The sequence below is a fragment of the Molossus molossus genome, unplaced genomic scaffold (genome assembly GCF_014108415.1).
Source record: "Molossus molossus isolate mMolMol1 unplaced genomic scaffold, mMolMol1.p scaffold_m16_p_13, whole genome shotgun sequence".
Lineage (NCBI taxonomy): Eukaryota > Metazoa > Chordata > Mammalia > Chiroptera > Molossidae > Molossus > Molossus molossus.
Genome location: NW_023425348.1, coordinates 91,680,460 through 91,695,245, shown reverse-complemented (window position 1 = coordinate 91,695,245; position 14,786 = coordinate 91,680,460). Strand labels below are relative to the sequence as shown.

Below are 14,786 nucleotides of genomic sequence, written 5' to 3'. Positions count from 1 at the left end.
TCCCAACTATGCTTTATACGAGCCCCACAAGTCTGAAATCACATTCCCCATTTTGCAGAGAAAAACACCAAGATTCAGCAGCAAGTTGTTGCCTCCGGTCAGCCAGTGAGTAAATGGAAAAATACCCTGAGTTACTGCCCAGCTGGCTCGCCCCCAAGCCCCAGCTAAGAGCTCACTGACCCTCACACCAGCCTGCAGGGCGGGGAAGGGCAAGCACATGGCCTGGGGGTTGGCAGCCACAGGACAGGAAGCTGGCAAATGGTTCCAAACTGGGAGACTTCCTGGAGGAGGCCTCTATCTCTGAAAGACCTTCCAAGTCCCTGACTCACCATTTAGTGTCTACCCTAGTCACTAGGGTCAGTTAAGAGGAATCCTGGGCCAAATCTGGTCGTTCAACCCTGGTCCACTGTTGCTCTAGGCATTTCTAGCTCTGATGATGGCGACAGCCTCCTAATGAGCCATTTCCTACAGATAAACGTGAGCTGCAACATGAGCTTGGCAGAGCCAGAGCTACCATGCCAAGGTCACTGGACTGCCTGTCAACACTTGATGGGCCTCACAGGCTTTTGGAAGAAATGGACTGAGGTTCCCCAAATCCTATACCCAGTCTAGATACCCTGTGGGCACCTCCCTGAGGGAGCTGGGGAGGCACCGAGCTCAAGAGTCTGTGCTGGGTGAGTTTGTCATGCAAAAACTGTCATCAAAAGCAATTAGTTAAGGCAACTGTATTTTGTTCTTTGCTTACATTTTTCCACCCAATTATTTTTTCTTTAATTCACTCTTTTCTCCTACTTATTTTTTGGATTCATTTTTTAAAAAATCTGCACCACCCGGAACATATTTGGGTGCAGGTGGGGGCAGGACGCCAGTTCTGTCCAACACCCATGGGAGCCACGTCACTTCCCTTCCAGGGCTCTGGCTCGTCCCTCAGCAGCTCCTCAAGCCTTCGGAGTCCACTCGGAGGACTCACCCTCCCTGCCGAAGCTGCTCCTGGGGCCAGTCCTGGGAGGCACTGTAAGGACCTCCCGCCCCAAGGCGCTCTCTCCTCCACACACAAGGGGGTGCAAGGACCATGGGGTGGCACCTCCATCCTGCGCAGAGCCCAGTCCCTTCCCTGCCAGGCTGAGCAGTCCCGGGCCCTGGGGGCAGCGGCTGGTGTAGCGCTGGACGCTAGGAGAGCCCGGGTGCCCACGTCTCTAAAACATCCTCCATCTCTTACGGGAAAGCCTGACAAGGGTAAGTAAGAGGTAAGGGAGGCGGGACCTCCGACAGTGGCCAGGAGGTGTGGACAGGGGATTAAGAAGATAAACCACTGGCTTCTCTTCTGCTGGTTGGTGCCCTGGGTGGGGGTGAAGGACTGTCTTAGAAGATCCAGGCTAGTTCTCTGTTCATCTTGTTTAGTTATTCGTGTCTCGTCTGATGATCAAGTCTCACCTTGCAGAGGCCAGACTCTAAGCCACCTCAGAGGGGTCTTGCTCACCTGATTTCCAGGTGAATGAATGAATGAATGAGCTCATTTAATCTTCAGAAGACATCCTGTACAAACGGCAGAACTAAGGCTCAGAGAGGTTCAGTGACTTGCCTGAGGTCACACAGCTGACCACTGAGCCTGCCTGTGGTGCTGTCGATGTTCCCAGCAGCGCCTGTCTTTCCTCCCAGGTCTAACCCTGGAATCTGCACCATGACCAGCGAGGAAAAAATAAGGAAGGAACTTTATTTAATATTAAAGTTGGGGACATCGGAAGGGAGGGTGGCTTCACTTGGTGATGGTGTTCCTGCAGAGAAAAGAAGGGTATGAGGCTGGAGTGCGGCACCCCGGGCCCTCCGCCTGCCCGGCCCACTCGCCCCGGCCCACTCACGCGTTCATGCTCTTGCCACTGCCGCTGAGCACGATGTAGGGGGTCTTCTGGGCCTTTTGCTTTTCCTGAAGCAAAGCCACGGTGCCCAGGGGCGTGTCGCTGGAGCTCATCTTCTTCAGGAGCTGTGGGGTCACGGCCAGTCAGCACTAGGAAGGAGTAGCCACAGCCCAGCAGCCACACTAGATGTGGAAGCCACCCCCACGTCTTCCCCACGGGCCACCTACCGCCTCCTCGTCCAGCTTCTTCATCCGCCGCTCCGTCTTCATCTTGCCTGAGCCTTTCCCGTGGAAGCGGTGCGACAGCTGCCGGAAAGCCTGGGGACATGGCAGGAACCACGTTAGAGCCGCCTGTGCCCCGTGCGGGGAGCAGTGGTGACCCACTTGAGCTGGGATGGTGGGAAGGGGAGGAGAGAAGGGGAGACGGGCACAGGAGATGGATGTGCTGCGCTGGGGGTGCTCAGGACCTCCAGGGACATCCGCTGGGCCGAGGCTGGGCCAGGACACAGGCAGGAGGGAGGAGGCCAGCAAACCCAGGGAGTGTGGGGAAGGGCACGGTGGGGTGAGGGTGGAAGACTGGGGAGGCAGGAGGCAGGCGAGGCCTCCAGCAGGAGCTGGTGTCAGTAAGCACAGGATCAGTCCAGGGCCAGGACACTGCCCACCAGAACGGTGGCCCCGAGGCAGGTCAAGCCACTGAGGGGGCAGGTGAGCAAAGGAACCAAGGAACCTGCCTCACCCTCCCACCAGGCCTGAGGGGGGACTGCTATGCCCACCAGAAAGGAGACAGAGGCACAGAGGTCCCGACACTTCTCCAGGCCCCTAGCCAGTGGCCAACTGAGTCCAGACCCTGTGACATCACCAGAGCCCCGTCTCAGAGCCTCACCTCCTTGGGTGTGAGTTTTCGGCCCGTCTCGTCCACGTACTCAATCTTAACATCAGGCTTGTAGCCGTCCTTCTCCTTGAAGTCCTGGGTGAAGCCCCGGTACTCCTCCCGCCGGCTGTACTTGTCATCAATGGCCCTGGAGCCAGACACAGGGCCTCAGGACCAGACCCCGCCCACTGTGCCTGGGTTCTGGGTAGTTCTGAGCCACCGCCAGCCCCTGGCCTTCCACCTCCCCGGCCACACTTACATCTTGTCCTCGATGCAGTACACCGCGGATGGCAGGGACTTGTTGGGCGCCTTCACTCGGGCCACCTTCTGCACTGTTGTCTCCAGCAGCCCTGGGCAGAGGGTGCAGTGAGATGCCAGGCCGTCCTGCCCATCGCAGGGGCACAGCCCAGGGCAAGCCTGACACCCCCAACTGCTCAGAAGGCATTGTGGGTCCCTCACAGCCATGCTGTGGGAGTAGAGGCATCAGGCCTGTTTTGCAGACAGAGGAAAGAAACTCAGAGAAATCAGGCCCTTGTCAAGGGCCACTGACCAAGTAAATGGCACAGTTGGGACCCTAATGCCAGGGTCTCTGTGCCACAGCCTGAATGGCTTCAAGTCCCCCACTCTTCCTCAGGAACACTGAGCCTTGAGGGATAAATGGTGCTTCGTAGGGGGACATGTGAGCAGCCATAACAAATAGGGTGATGGAGAGCAGGCCAGACACTCCCATGACTGCCCCCCAGCCAGGTGCAAAAGGAGAGGCTCGTGGGTCCTGGGGGTACGGCTCACAGCACTGGGAACAAAAGGAAGACAGCGGAAGGGACCAGAGGAAGCCATGCTGGCACCTGGCTGGCACAGCACCCAGGCCCCAGCAAGGCTCATGGCGGCCCGGAGCCCCTACCTTTGTTCTGACACAGGAGCAGCGCAGCTGCCAGCCCTCTATTCACGATGGGCTCCTCGTCCAGGATGGTGGTGGAGGAGGCGGAGAACTGGGGGGCGGCACACAGTGGTGAGTGGGCCACATGGACTCTTCTCACCCCCTACCCAACAGTCACCCCCACCACACACGACTGCGGTCCCTTCCATGCCCAGGCCCTGTGTGCCCCATTTACAGGCAAGGAGACTAAGGCTCTGGGACACTTGGTAACTTGCCCAATGCCCCAGAGCTAGGAGTGGGCAGAGCTGGGGCTGGAGCCCAGGCGGTCTGCCTCCAGCCCCAACTCCACGAGGCTGTGTGGTCCCTTCCATCCTCCCAGCCCCCGCTCACTTTTCCCCCTCCTCACATCCTGATGCTGCTTCTCCTCGTCCAGGTTGACTGTGCTCCAGCCAATGTTCTCCTCCCCGTCGGACTCAGAGCCACCATTGGCTGAGCGCTCCTCGTCCCGTTCGAAGTCCTGAAGGACAGAAGACCAGTGTCAGCCCAGGAGGCCCATCTGGACACAGGCTCATCACTGAGGACCACTGGGGCCAGCACTGCTGCCCACACCAGGTCCTCAGCCAAAAGCAGACAGGTCAGTGGGGGAGGTGCTGCTTGGAGACACACCATGAGCTCCTCCTGCTCCTCCCGGTTGCCGGCCAGCCCGTAGGTGGGGATCTCCCCCAAGGTGCGGCAGAACTCCGATGTGGCGTTGAACACGATGGCCCCCTTCCGCTCGGGATCCTCATCCTCCTCCCAGCCCCGCTGACGGGACTCCAGCTTCTTCACAATCTCCACCACCTGGAGGAGGGAACAGCTGTGGGCAAACCCAGAAGTTTCTAGGGCAGTGCCATTGAGACCCAGGAACCCAAGATCCTCCCTGGTAGCAGCAAGACAAGCCATTCCCACTGCCTGCAGCAGACCTGTGATGGTCTCCACATCCTCCCTGACCTTTATAGCTCTCTACTCTGCTCCTGCATCAATCTCATTAGATCACTCCTCTGCTCCAAAACCATCACTGGCTCCCTACTGCACTTTGAATCAATATTCAACTGAGCCACTCAGCCAAGGCATGGTTCAGGTAAGTTTAAAAAACTTGCTTGGGCCCTGGGCAGTTTGGCCCAGCGGTCGGAGCGTCGGCCCATGGACCAGCAAGTCCCAGGTTCGTTTCCCGCTAAGGGCACGTACCTTAGTTGCAGTTTGTCTTTAGCCCTGGTTGGGATCATGTGGGTGGCAACCACTCGATGTGTCTCTCTCACATCAATGTTTCTCTCTCTTTCTCCCTCTCTCCCTCCCACTCTATCTGAAGATAAATGCAAAAGTGTCCTCAGGTGAGGATAAAAAAAAAAACTTGCTTGGTGATTATAAATGTATAGCCAGGCTGAGAATCACTAGGCTCCATAACCTTTATAATCCTTTCAGCCATAAACTCTGTGATTCTTGAATATAATTGTTTAATATTAATGCTATAAATCATGAAGTGTGAAAAAGAAAAACTTTCCTCAACTCACAGCCCCTTCAGCTACTGCCCCATTTCTCTGATTCTCTTTGGAGCAGGGGAGGGCAAGCCATGGCCCGCCACCTGTCTCACCAGTGCAGTTACATGGGAACACAGCCATGCCCATTCGTTTACAAACCGTATGTGGCTGCTTTTGACACAATGGCCAAGAATCTTAGTTCTGACCGCGACCATAAGCCCTTAAGCCTCATATATCTCAGGCCCTTTAACAAAAAGCCTGCCAACTCCTGCTCTGAGGAAGTGTTTCAAGTTGCTGCCCTCACTTCTGCAACCCCCACCTCTTCCTGTCCTCCTGAATCACTGGAACTGTCTCAACTGCCACATCTGACCACCTCTCAGTGGTGTCAGAAGATGCCTATTCCATCTCCTCAAAACCCCTTCCAGCTTCTGTGACACCTCACTCCTGTGGTCTTCCTCCCACCATAGGGCTGCTGCTTCTCCAGACTCTTCTGCAGGGACTCCGCCTCTACCCACCCCGGAGGCAACCCTGCTTCACTGCTCCAGCCTCTCTCCAACCCCTCTCTCCCCCCGTAGGTGGTAGATGTAGGGTTAAAAGTATGGACTCTGGCCTGGCCAGTGTGGCTCAGTGGATTGAGCATCGTCCCATGGACTGAGAGGTCCCAGTTTGATACCCGGTCGTGGAACATGCCCGGGTTGTGGGCGTGCAGGAGGCAGCCAATCCATGTTTCTCTCTCACATCGATGTTCCTATCTCCCTCTCCCTTCCTGTCTAAAAAATCAATCAAAACATATTACAGCCAGGCCGGTGTGGCTCAATGATTGACGACGACCCATGCACCAAGAGGTCGCTGGTTTGATTCCTAGTCAGAGCACATGCCCAGGTTGTGGGCCTGATCCCCAGTTGGGGGCATGCAGGAGGCGACCAATCGATGTTCTCTCGCATCAATGTTTCTCTCTCTCTAAAATCAATAAAGAAAAATTTAAAAACCATATTTTTAAAAAAATGAGGATTCTGGAGTCAAGCTGTTAAAATCCCAGCTGAGCCACTTAACAGTCATGTAAACTTGGGCAACTTGCCTAATGCTTCTGTGCCTCAGTTTCTTCATCTGTAACATGGAGATAACAAAACTTTCCTCATAGGGTGCTGCTATGAGGATTCAATGAATCAATACATAAAGCACATAAGCAGTGCCTGGCACATGTTAGTGCCTTTTCAGGGTCAGCGGTGACCTTGGCCTCAAGGTCCCATTGACCATCTTTCCACTTCAGCTCTACCCTCACTCTGTTCTACCCTATTGGGTCCTCAAGCATGCTAAGGTCATTTTCCAAAAGACATCTGCTGTCCTGGCTGCCTCCACCTACCTAGTCCACCCTACCTCTAACCACAAATCTTTGCAAGGGCGTCTCCTTTGTGTTACTTTAGTCTCAGCTCAAATGGCACCCCTTGAAAGGTCTTCCCTGAATACCGGCCCAAGATACCAACCCTCCACTTATTCTCCCAAGCCATCTTGTTTTGTCTGTCCAGCTCTGATTACTATCAGAACTTACTGTTTGCTCATGTTCACTCAGGTTTCTCCCCTAGCCCCCAACTAGAAAGTCAGTTCCCTGAGCACAGAGCCTCTTGGCTGCGCTGCTTACCAGTGACTCCCAGCCCCTAGGGTAACGCCTTACTCACAGCAGGCATGCAACATGTATTCACAGAAGGACAGACAGGGAAAACCTGACCACTAAAACATCATATAGTGAGCCCTGGCCGGTTTGGCTCAGCGGTTAGAGCGTCGGCCTGCGGTACAGAGAGACCCGGGTTCGGTTCCCGCTAAGGGCACGTACCTAGGTTGCAGTTTGTCCCCGGCCCTGGTTGGTCGTGCGGGTGGCAACCACTCGATGTGTCCCTTCACATCGATGTTTCTCTCTCTCTCTTCCTCTCCCTCCCGCTCTGTCTGAACAAAAAAAAAATGCAAAAATGTCCTCGGGTGAGGATAAAAAAAAAGCTAAAACATCATATAGTGAAAACATTGCGGATATCTAAAAATCTGCAAATAACAAAAATGAAAGAACAGGTCAGCAGTCCGGCCGGCGTGGCTCAGTGGCTGAGCATCGACCCATGTACCAAGAGGTCGCCGGTTCAATTCCCAGTCAGGACACATGCCCAGGTTGTGGGCCGGATCCCCAGTGGGGATGCAGGAGGCGGCCAATCGATGTTCTCTCTCATCAATGTTTCTATCATTCTCTCCCTCTCACTTCCTCTCTCTTTAAAATCAATAAAGGAAAAAAAAAATTTTTTTTTAAAAGAAAGAACAGATCAGCAAAGACACACCTGTCACTCAGTCCTGCTGAGGCCCACACCCACCTGCGCCCACGCACAGCCTCGAGGGACCCTTACCTTCTCACCGCTGTCTCGCAGCTGGTGTAGCTGCTGCAGCTGCCGCAACCGGCGCCCCTTCTCCAGCTGCTTCTGCAGCTCCAGCTCCGCCTCATCCTCCTCCAGCATCTCTGGGGACCCAGGTGGCAGTGCTCCACCCTCCTCTGGTGGAAACACAGGAGATGCCTGCTCAGGTCATCCTCTTCCTCTTGGACCCTGGGCTCTTTTCCCTGCCCCTCCTGCCCACCCTCGGCAGGCGGGGTCCCCTCACCCTCATCGCTGATGTCCATGTTCTCCACTCGAGTGTCATCTGACTGTGAGGGCTGAGGCACAGGCTCCTTCTCCTCCTCCTCCTCCTCCTGGGCCTCCTCATCTCCATCAAGCACTCGGCGCCGACCCCGGCCCCGCAGTCTGGGTGTAACAGACCTCCCCAGTGAGCACTGGCCCCTAGGCCAGCCCAGCCCCCACACCTCACCCCTGTGTCCAAACCCACCTAGAACCAAAGTCCCCATCTTGAGTCTGGTCCCCAAGAGGCAGCAAGTCATCAGCCCGCACCACCACCTCCTTCTCCTTCTTGCGGATTTTCTTCACCTTCCGCTTGGTCTTTTTAAAGGTCACCTAAGGGGAGAAGAGAGACATGAAGGAGGAAGGGGAGAGGTGGGCAGCCACAAGCCCACAAGAACGCACACTTCTTACACAGAAACAAGACGTGCGGTGCGTGCGCTGAGAGGAGGAACACTGTGGCACAGAGGTTGAGTACCTTGCCCCAGGTCACCCAGCAACTAAGGGGGAGAGCTGGGATTGTGAATCTTGGGGGGCATGGCCCCAGAGTCCTGCTCTCAGCCACTTAGCCACGCAATCTACTGAATCTGTGTTCACACAGTCATCCCAAATCCACATACAGCTGTAAAATTACCACTCACCAAAGTATCATCAACCTTGCAACAGCCCGTAAGAGGTGGCTCCCACAATCCGCATTTCAGATGGGGGGCCTCGCAGTGAAATAACTCAGCTAAGGCACAGGCTGGCTATGTGGCAGAGCCTCAACATAAAGGAGGTCCATCTGGCTCACAGTCCCTGTTCTGTCTATACCCACTGCCCCCAGCATCTCCCCGGGGCTACCAATCACTGCTCCTCCACGAGAAGCACCACCAGAAGACTAGATCGCCCTTCTGAGCGCGTTCTGCTGGGAGGCAGGACTGCCCGTGACAAGCGTGGGCAGTGTGGGCAGTGGCCGCAGGGCTCACCATCTCCTCTGGCGTGAGGTACTCGGAGGCCAGCCGGGGCCCGACGGTGCTCAGGGACTGAGCTTGCAGCCGCAGCTTGGCCCGGATCTCTTCCAGCTCACGTTCCCGAAGGCCGTCGGCAATGCCGCCCTGTTCCAAACGGAAGGAGTGCGGCCGCTCGCCCTCCAGCTCCTCATCGTACTTGGCCAGGATAGAGCGGGGTTTTTGCTGCAAGGCAAGAGGTACAGGTTGGGACCAGCCTGGCTCCTGAAAAGCCACAGAGCCACCAATTCCTCAGAGCCCCCACTGCGGAGGTCCCCTGCCCCAGCTCCCACGCTGCCGCCTGCCTGTGCCAAGTCGTCCACACTCTCGCCCTCCGCATAGGGCAGGTAGTCGGGCTTTTTCTTCCGCAACTCCACATTTTTCTTTGCCCGCTCCTTATCCACTAGGTTCACGTTCACCAGCACATCCTCCTCCTCCTGCAGCACACCTGGAGACAGGGCAGGGGCAGTGCCAACTCACATGTGCCCTCAAGTCAGCAGTAACTGTGCCCCCAACCAGAGGACCCCAGCTCCACCCACCTTTGTCCTTAAGGGTAAGGATCATAGTCTCCCCTTCTTGGAAGGAATCAATGGCATGCTCCACGGTGAGGCCCTGCAGGTCCCGGGCACTGTACAGGTCCTAGGAGGGAGGGGGAAAGTCCGGCCAAGTCAGGAGTTATGACCCACCCAACCCCAGGATCCCAGCACCAAGGACAGCAGTGCCACCCCAACCCCACTGCCACAGCAACCTCACCTGCCGCCTCTGCCCGAACTCCTCCTCCACCAGAGTGCTAACTCCAAATTCTTGGTCCATCTCTTCCAGCAGCTTGGCCTGTGGAACAAAGCGGGGTGACCTATGACCACAGGCCATTCAGGTTCACCTGAAGACACAGGGCTTTATCAAGTGGGAGTGCACAGGGCAGGCCCTGCAGGCTAGCTGCTGAGAACCCAAAGCAGACGCCACTGACCACAAACCTCCTACCTCTCAGCCCAGCGTCCTGCCTCACCAGCGAGTCAGGCCACCAGGGGCACTGGGCAACCACCCCAGCTGCCCAGGTCCTCACCCTCTTCTCTGCCAAGTCCTTCTCCTTCTGAAGCTGCCGGCTCCTCTCAATCCAGGCTGCAGTGTCATCCAGCCAAGGGTCATCCTCCCCCAGAGTCTTTACCTTCCTGAAGAGGGAAAAAGGGACCGTTTGGGAGCCCACCCCGACCGCAGAGCTCCCTGGCAGTTCCTCAGGCCCTTCCCTCGCCCGCTCTGGCTGGGACCCCTCACCCCAGCTTCTGGTTCAGGAGGCGCTTTTCTTTGGCAGCCGCCAGCTTTTCTCGTAGCTCCTCTCGCTGTCTCAAGGCCATGGGGTTGATGACATCAGCTGCCACGGGCTCCTCCTTGGTGCCCGCCTCTGGAAGGGGGGCCCAGACGTGAGGCTATGCCTGCCCATGGCTGGTGGGGAGAGGAGGGAGCCACTCACCCTGCCCCTTCCAGCTCAGGGGGCCAGAAGGGGCCAGGAGAAAGGGGAAGGACCCTTCACCTTCCTGTTCCCACTTTATCGCCACACTCCCATGTCACCCACACGGCATGATGGGACCCTCCATGTCTTCCAAAGCCCCTCAAATCATACTTTAAAAAACCCCACCCCTACACAGCCCCCAATCTGTGTGTAGCAACTGTGCACATCTCTCGGCCCATCTAATGCTATCTCACAGCCAGAGGAGGCGGCAGTGCCAACTGTCCCAACTTAAAGAATAAGCTGAGCTGCTCTGTCTGTGGAGTAGCCACTCTGAGTCTCACCGCTTCACTAATAAAATCTCTTTCACTTTAAACTTGGCAGGGAGGGAGGGAGGGAGTGAGGGAAGGAAGGAAGGAGGGAAGATAAACTAAGTGCCATTATGAAAGCAAGAAGTCCCATGTCTGTCAGCACATACACAAACACAAGACCACTAGCTGGTACTGAACCTGGGCTCTAACCCCCTCTCTTCCACCCAAACGTCCTCCCTCACCCCCATCCTCAGCCACACACTCACCCTTCTTGACAGCATTGACCTCCAAGGGTTTCAGCCCCAACTTTGCCCGGAGTTTACTGAGGACAAAAGATACAAGTGTAAAGAGCTGTCAAAAAAACAACAATGGAGCACCAAATGCATTTCTGGATAGCCAGGGGTTGAAAACTGGACGGGACTGAGTGGTCCTAAGGGTCCCAAACAGTCTGACCCGGGCAGTCCAGGGCATTGGGAAGGGCACTGGCCTCCAAATCAGAGAACATGGGCACTGGGCCGGGCCTGCCCCTAACCAGTGGAATGCCATCCTTCCTCTTCTATAACCCGAATGGTTGGCTAACATGATTTATATGGCACTTCCAATTCCAGCCAGAACACCTTAGTGTGTGAAAGCTTCCCTAAAGCAGCTGCTGCAGACCTACCTGTTTCAGAAGGAAAAAGTGGAGACAAAGAAGACAGTACTTACTTGGTCTCCTCGATGCTAAGTGACGAGGCATCTCCTGAGCTGGTTTTGGAACTGGCCGCTGGAACAACAAGAAGCATGGCTCAGGAGCCGAACACAAAGCCAAGTAGCCACATCCTTGGCCCCAGCTGCAGGGCCCCTCACCAGCACCAGGCCTTGCTGAGATACAGAAAACAGCAGCATCCTCCCACCCCGGTAACTCCTTCTACCTGAGCCCCATTCTCTGAGAAGCACACCTCTTCCACATACCTGCCTGTCTTGACCCAAAATGCCCAATGTGCTGCATCCCTCACTTTGCTGCCTCTTCCCTTGTCTGTATGCTGTGTTTTCAACACGTGTTGCCCTCTCTGGCCTCACTCTGACTGACAAAGTCCTATCCAAATGACACCTCCTTCATGAAGTCCTGTTCAAACACTGATCCAAATGAACTGCTCTCCTCAAACTCCACAGCATGGTCAGTCATTTCCAGGTCTGTTACTCCCCACAAGGCAGGGACTGTGTTGGCAGCATGACCATGTGCTCTGCAATTCATGTAATCAAGAAACACACTTATTGGTGCCTGCTCTGTGTTGGATGTTGGGAACACAGAGATAAAGAAGCATTTCAAACTTTCTCCAACCACCTCACAAACAGCAAACTAACTTCACTGAACACACAAACAGAAGCTGGACACCCTCAGATGGAGTTCCTCCAACCAGCTGCCTCCACCTGCTCATCCTCCCTGCCTCCCCCTTCCCCTTTTATCCCACCTGGACCCTGGATCTCAACCCCTCCAGACTCTTCAAGGTGATCAGCTTCCTTATTTCTAAACCCAATGGATTCTTTTCCTGGTTGTACTTGATTTCCTGTGGTATGTGACACCTTTGATCACTTTCTTCTTCTCACAATACACTTTTCCCACAAATCCCATGACACAAGATTCTATTGTTTTTCTACCTTTTTGGCTATTCTACCTCCTTTCCTGTAGTGTTTTGCTCCACCTGCTACTAAAATATTAGCATTTCTCAAGTTCTACTCTTTTGTTGTTGTTGTTGTTTTAATCATCACCCGAGGACATTTTTCCACTTTTTGTTCAGACAGAGTGGGAAGGAAAGAGAGGAAGAGAGAGAGAGAGAGAGAGAGAGAGAGAAACATTGACGTGAAGGAGACATATCTCAAGTGGCTGCCACCCGCACGACCAACCAGGGCCCGGGACAAACTGCAACTGAGGTACATGCCCTCAGCGGGAACTGAACCTGGGTCTCTCTGGACTGCAGGCCGACACTCTAACTGCTGACACAAACCGGCCAGGGCCTCAGGTACTCTTGACCCTGGCTTGTCACTCCCTGCTCTCTCAGGAGACTTCATTTGCCAGCTACACACGTCTCTCTCCCAAACTGCTCTAGGCAGCCCAGACCCTGGGTTTCTCATAGGTTTCTGCTATGCACGTCAAGTGCAACACTCTCCAAATCTGAATTCATTATCTTGCCCCAAAAGTCTGCTTCTCTTCCAAACTCCTCAACTTCAGTGGATGACACCACCAACCACCTAGTTGCTCGAGACAAATTTCCAGTCATCCTCAGTTCCTTCTTTTCCTTCCCACCATCATTCAAGTGTATTAATTCCTCTTCCAAATGACTTCTTCAACCTGTCCAAGTCTCTCCATCACAAGGCTGCTGCTTTGGTGCAGGCCACACCTGGCCTCCAGTCTTCACTACCCCGACCCAGTTCTGTGCCGTGATCGTCACAAAATATGAATATGATCAACTCACGCCCCAATTCAAATGCATGGATGGCTCTCTACTACCTCAGGACAAAGTTCCAACTTAACAGGGCTTAGCGGGCCCTTTGTGTCCGGACCCCTACCTATTTTACAGCCTCGTGTCTCTAAAGCGAGCTCTACACAATTCGCCCGCCCCACACCGGGTTTTCTCCAGCCCCTGGTATATGCTGGTACCACTTCATTCATTCATTCGTACATTCATTCACTCATAACATTTATTAAGGGCCTGTGATGTTCCAATCGAGCAAAACGAAATCTCTGCCCTCACAGAGCTTAGTAGAGGAAGACAACCTTTAAATTCCAAATACCCTTAAGACCTTTGTAAAAGTGCTGACAAGGGGAGCCTGCGGATGCCTCCGCCTGGAGTGCTGGGCCGGCACCGCCTCCAAACCCAAGGACCCCCGCCGCCCCGGACTCCCGGGCCGCCCGCCCCGCCCCTGCGCAGGCCCCGCCCCTCACCGGCCTCGTAGCCTTCATCGCGCTTCTCCCGCTTCACGCGCCGCTCGGAGGGCTCGACCTGGCTGCGCTCCCGCCCGTGCGCACCGCTGCGGGTGTCGGTCTCGGTCCCGCGCCGCCCGCCCCCGCGCTCGGCTCCCCGCTCCCGGCTCCGCTTCCGTCGTTCGCCACCGCTGCTGCTGCCGCCGCCGCTACTCCGGTGCTTGTGTTTTTTATGCTCCCGGTGTCGCGGTTGCTGCTCCGTGGCGCTCCCGGTACCGTTCGCCGCCGTCGTCCCGGCTGCCTCCTTCTCCCCGCGGTGCTTCTTTGATGACCCCATGGTGGAGCGTCTGCCCCGAGCCCAGCCGCCACGGAGCCTCGACACGCAAAATGGGAAAACTTCCGGGTCGCCCTGGAGCCGCTGTAGTGTTGCCGGAAACCGAGAGTGGCTGCTTCCGTCGTTCGCGTCGGAGCCTGCCTCAGAGGCTCATGGGAAGGAGCTCGAATGCGCAATCGCAGCGGCCTCGGGCTGGATAGAGGGCTTGGAGCCGGTGGTCCGACTGCGCGTGCGCTCCTTCAGGTGCGCGATCCTGGTCGGGACAAGGTCTGGAGAGGACTGGGTCATAGAACGATAAGGACCATAGAGGGCATCTGAGCCAGCATCCCCAAAACTGGAGGCGCCTCCCCGGCCTCCCTTCGCTTGCACACCCCCCGCTACCGGACGCTTACTGTCTCACGGACTTGCCGTGGACAGCTCCCGCCGCTCCAATAAGGCGTCCTCCTAATGGACTCCCTGGGATCGTGCCTCCCTCGGGTGCTGGACGACCCAGCGTGCTCTCCTCGAGACCCCCAGCTCCACAGCCCAGCCTCCGAGTCCCTCTAACCAGTATTGTCAGCAAGTGCTGTTTTCCCACGTTCTCTGGGTTGAGTTTTTTAACCTGAGATCTGTGAACGGCTAAGGAGCTACAAAAGAGCTGTGTCTGAACATCCTGAAACTGGGTGCAAAATTTGGCACAATTGTGTGTGTGAGCTTTTTGGGTTTTGTTGTTGTTGTTTCTTGAGGAGAGGGGCTATAACTTGAAGTTACTTAAAGTTGAAAGCCCAGTTCACACAATCTCTCCTGACCCCCAACCCCGTCACCCAGTTGCTCTATCTGGGGGCACCTGTGCGGTCCATCTGCTACAGTGTGATGTGTGTGCCCCTTTAAAGGTCCGCCCTTCTCCCCTATGGGACTGGGAGTTCTCAAAAGCAGAGACCATCCTGTCCTATTCACTCTTGAATTTCTAGCACCCAGCATATATGCTGGAGACTGGGGATGGGGACATGGGGGGTGAAGTGTCAGCTGTTGCTCTCTGAGATGCCCCACTCCGAAAGAGCATAC

The 14,786-nt window shown here is 55.6% G+C and overlaps 1 protein-coding gene across 2 annotated transcripts; it reads right to left on the bottom strand.

Annotated features, from left to right (window-relative positions):
- Positions 1 to 825: 825 nt before the first annotated feature.
- SART1 (spliceosome associated factor 1, recruiter of U4/U6.U5 tri-snRNP) lies at positions 826 to 13,807 on the bottom strand. 2 transcript variants are annotated; one of them, XM_036259692.1, is made up of 20 exons: positions 13,430 to 13,807; positions 11,212 to 11,269; positions 10,773 to 10,828; positions 10,024 to 10,150; positions 9,815 to 9,920; positions 9,505 to 9,582; positions 9,291 to 9,390; positions 9,057 to 9,199; positions 8,731 to 8,937; positions 7,977 to 8,101; positions 7,755 to 7,894; positions 7,505 to 7,647; positions 4,270 to 4,443; positions 4,010 to 4,120; positions 3,628 to 3,715; positions 2,986 to 3,076; positions 2,739 to 2,874; positions 2,084 to 2,173; positions 1,860 to 1,981; positions 826 to 1,775 (listed from the first exon to the last, which is right to left on the bottom strand). In XM_036259692.1, the coding sequence occupies exons 1-20, from the start codon at positions 13,743 to 13,745 to the stop codon at positions 1,757 to 1,759; spliced, it is 2,430 nt and encodes an 809-aa protein (XP_036115585.1). In that variant the 5' UTR covers positions 13,746 to 13,807; the 3' UTR covers positions 826 to 1,756. The 2 variants fall into 2 exon arrangements, with proteins under 2 accessions (XP_036115585.1, XP_036115586.1); XM_036259693.1 differs by lacking the exons at positions 11,212 to 11,269; positions 13,430 to 13,807 and having other exon boundaries at positions 827 to 1,775; positions 10,024 to 10,191; positions 10,773 to 10,824.
- Positions 13,808 to 14,786: the final 979 nt, after the last annotated feature.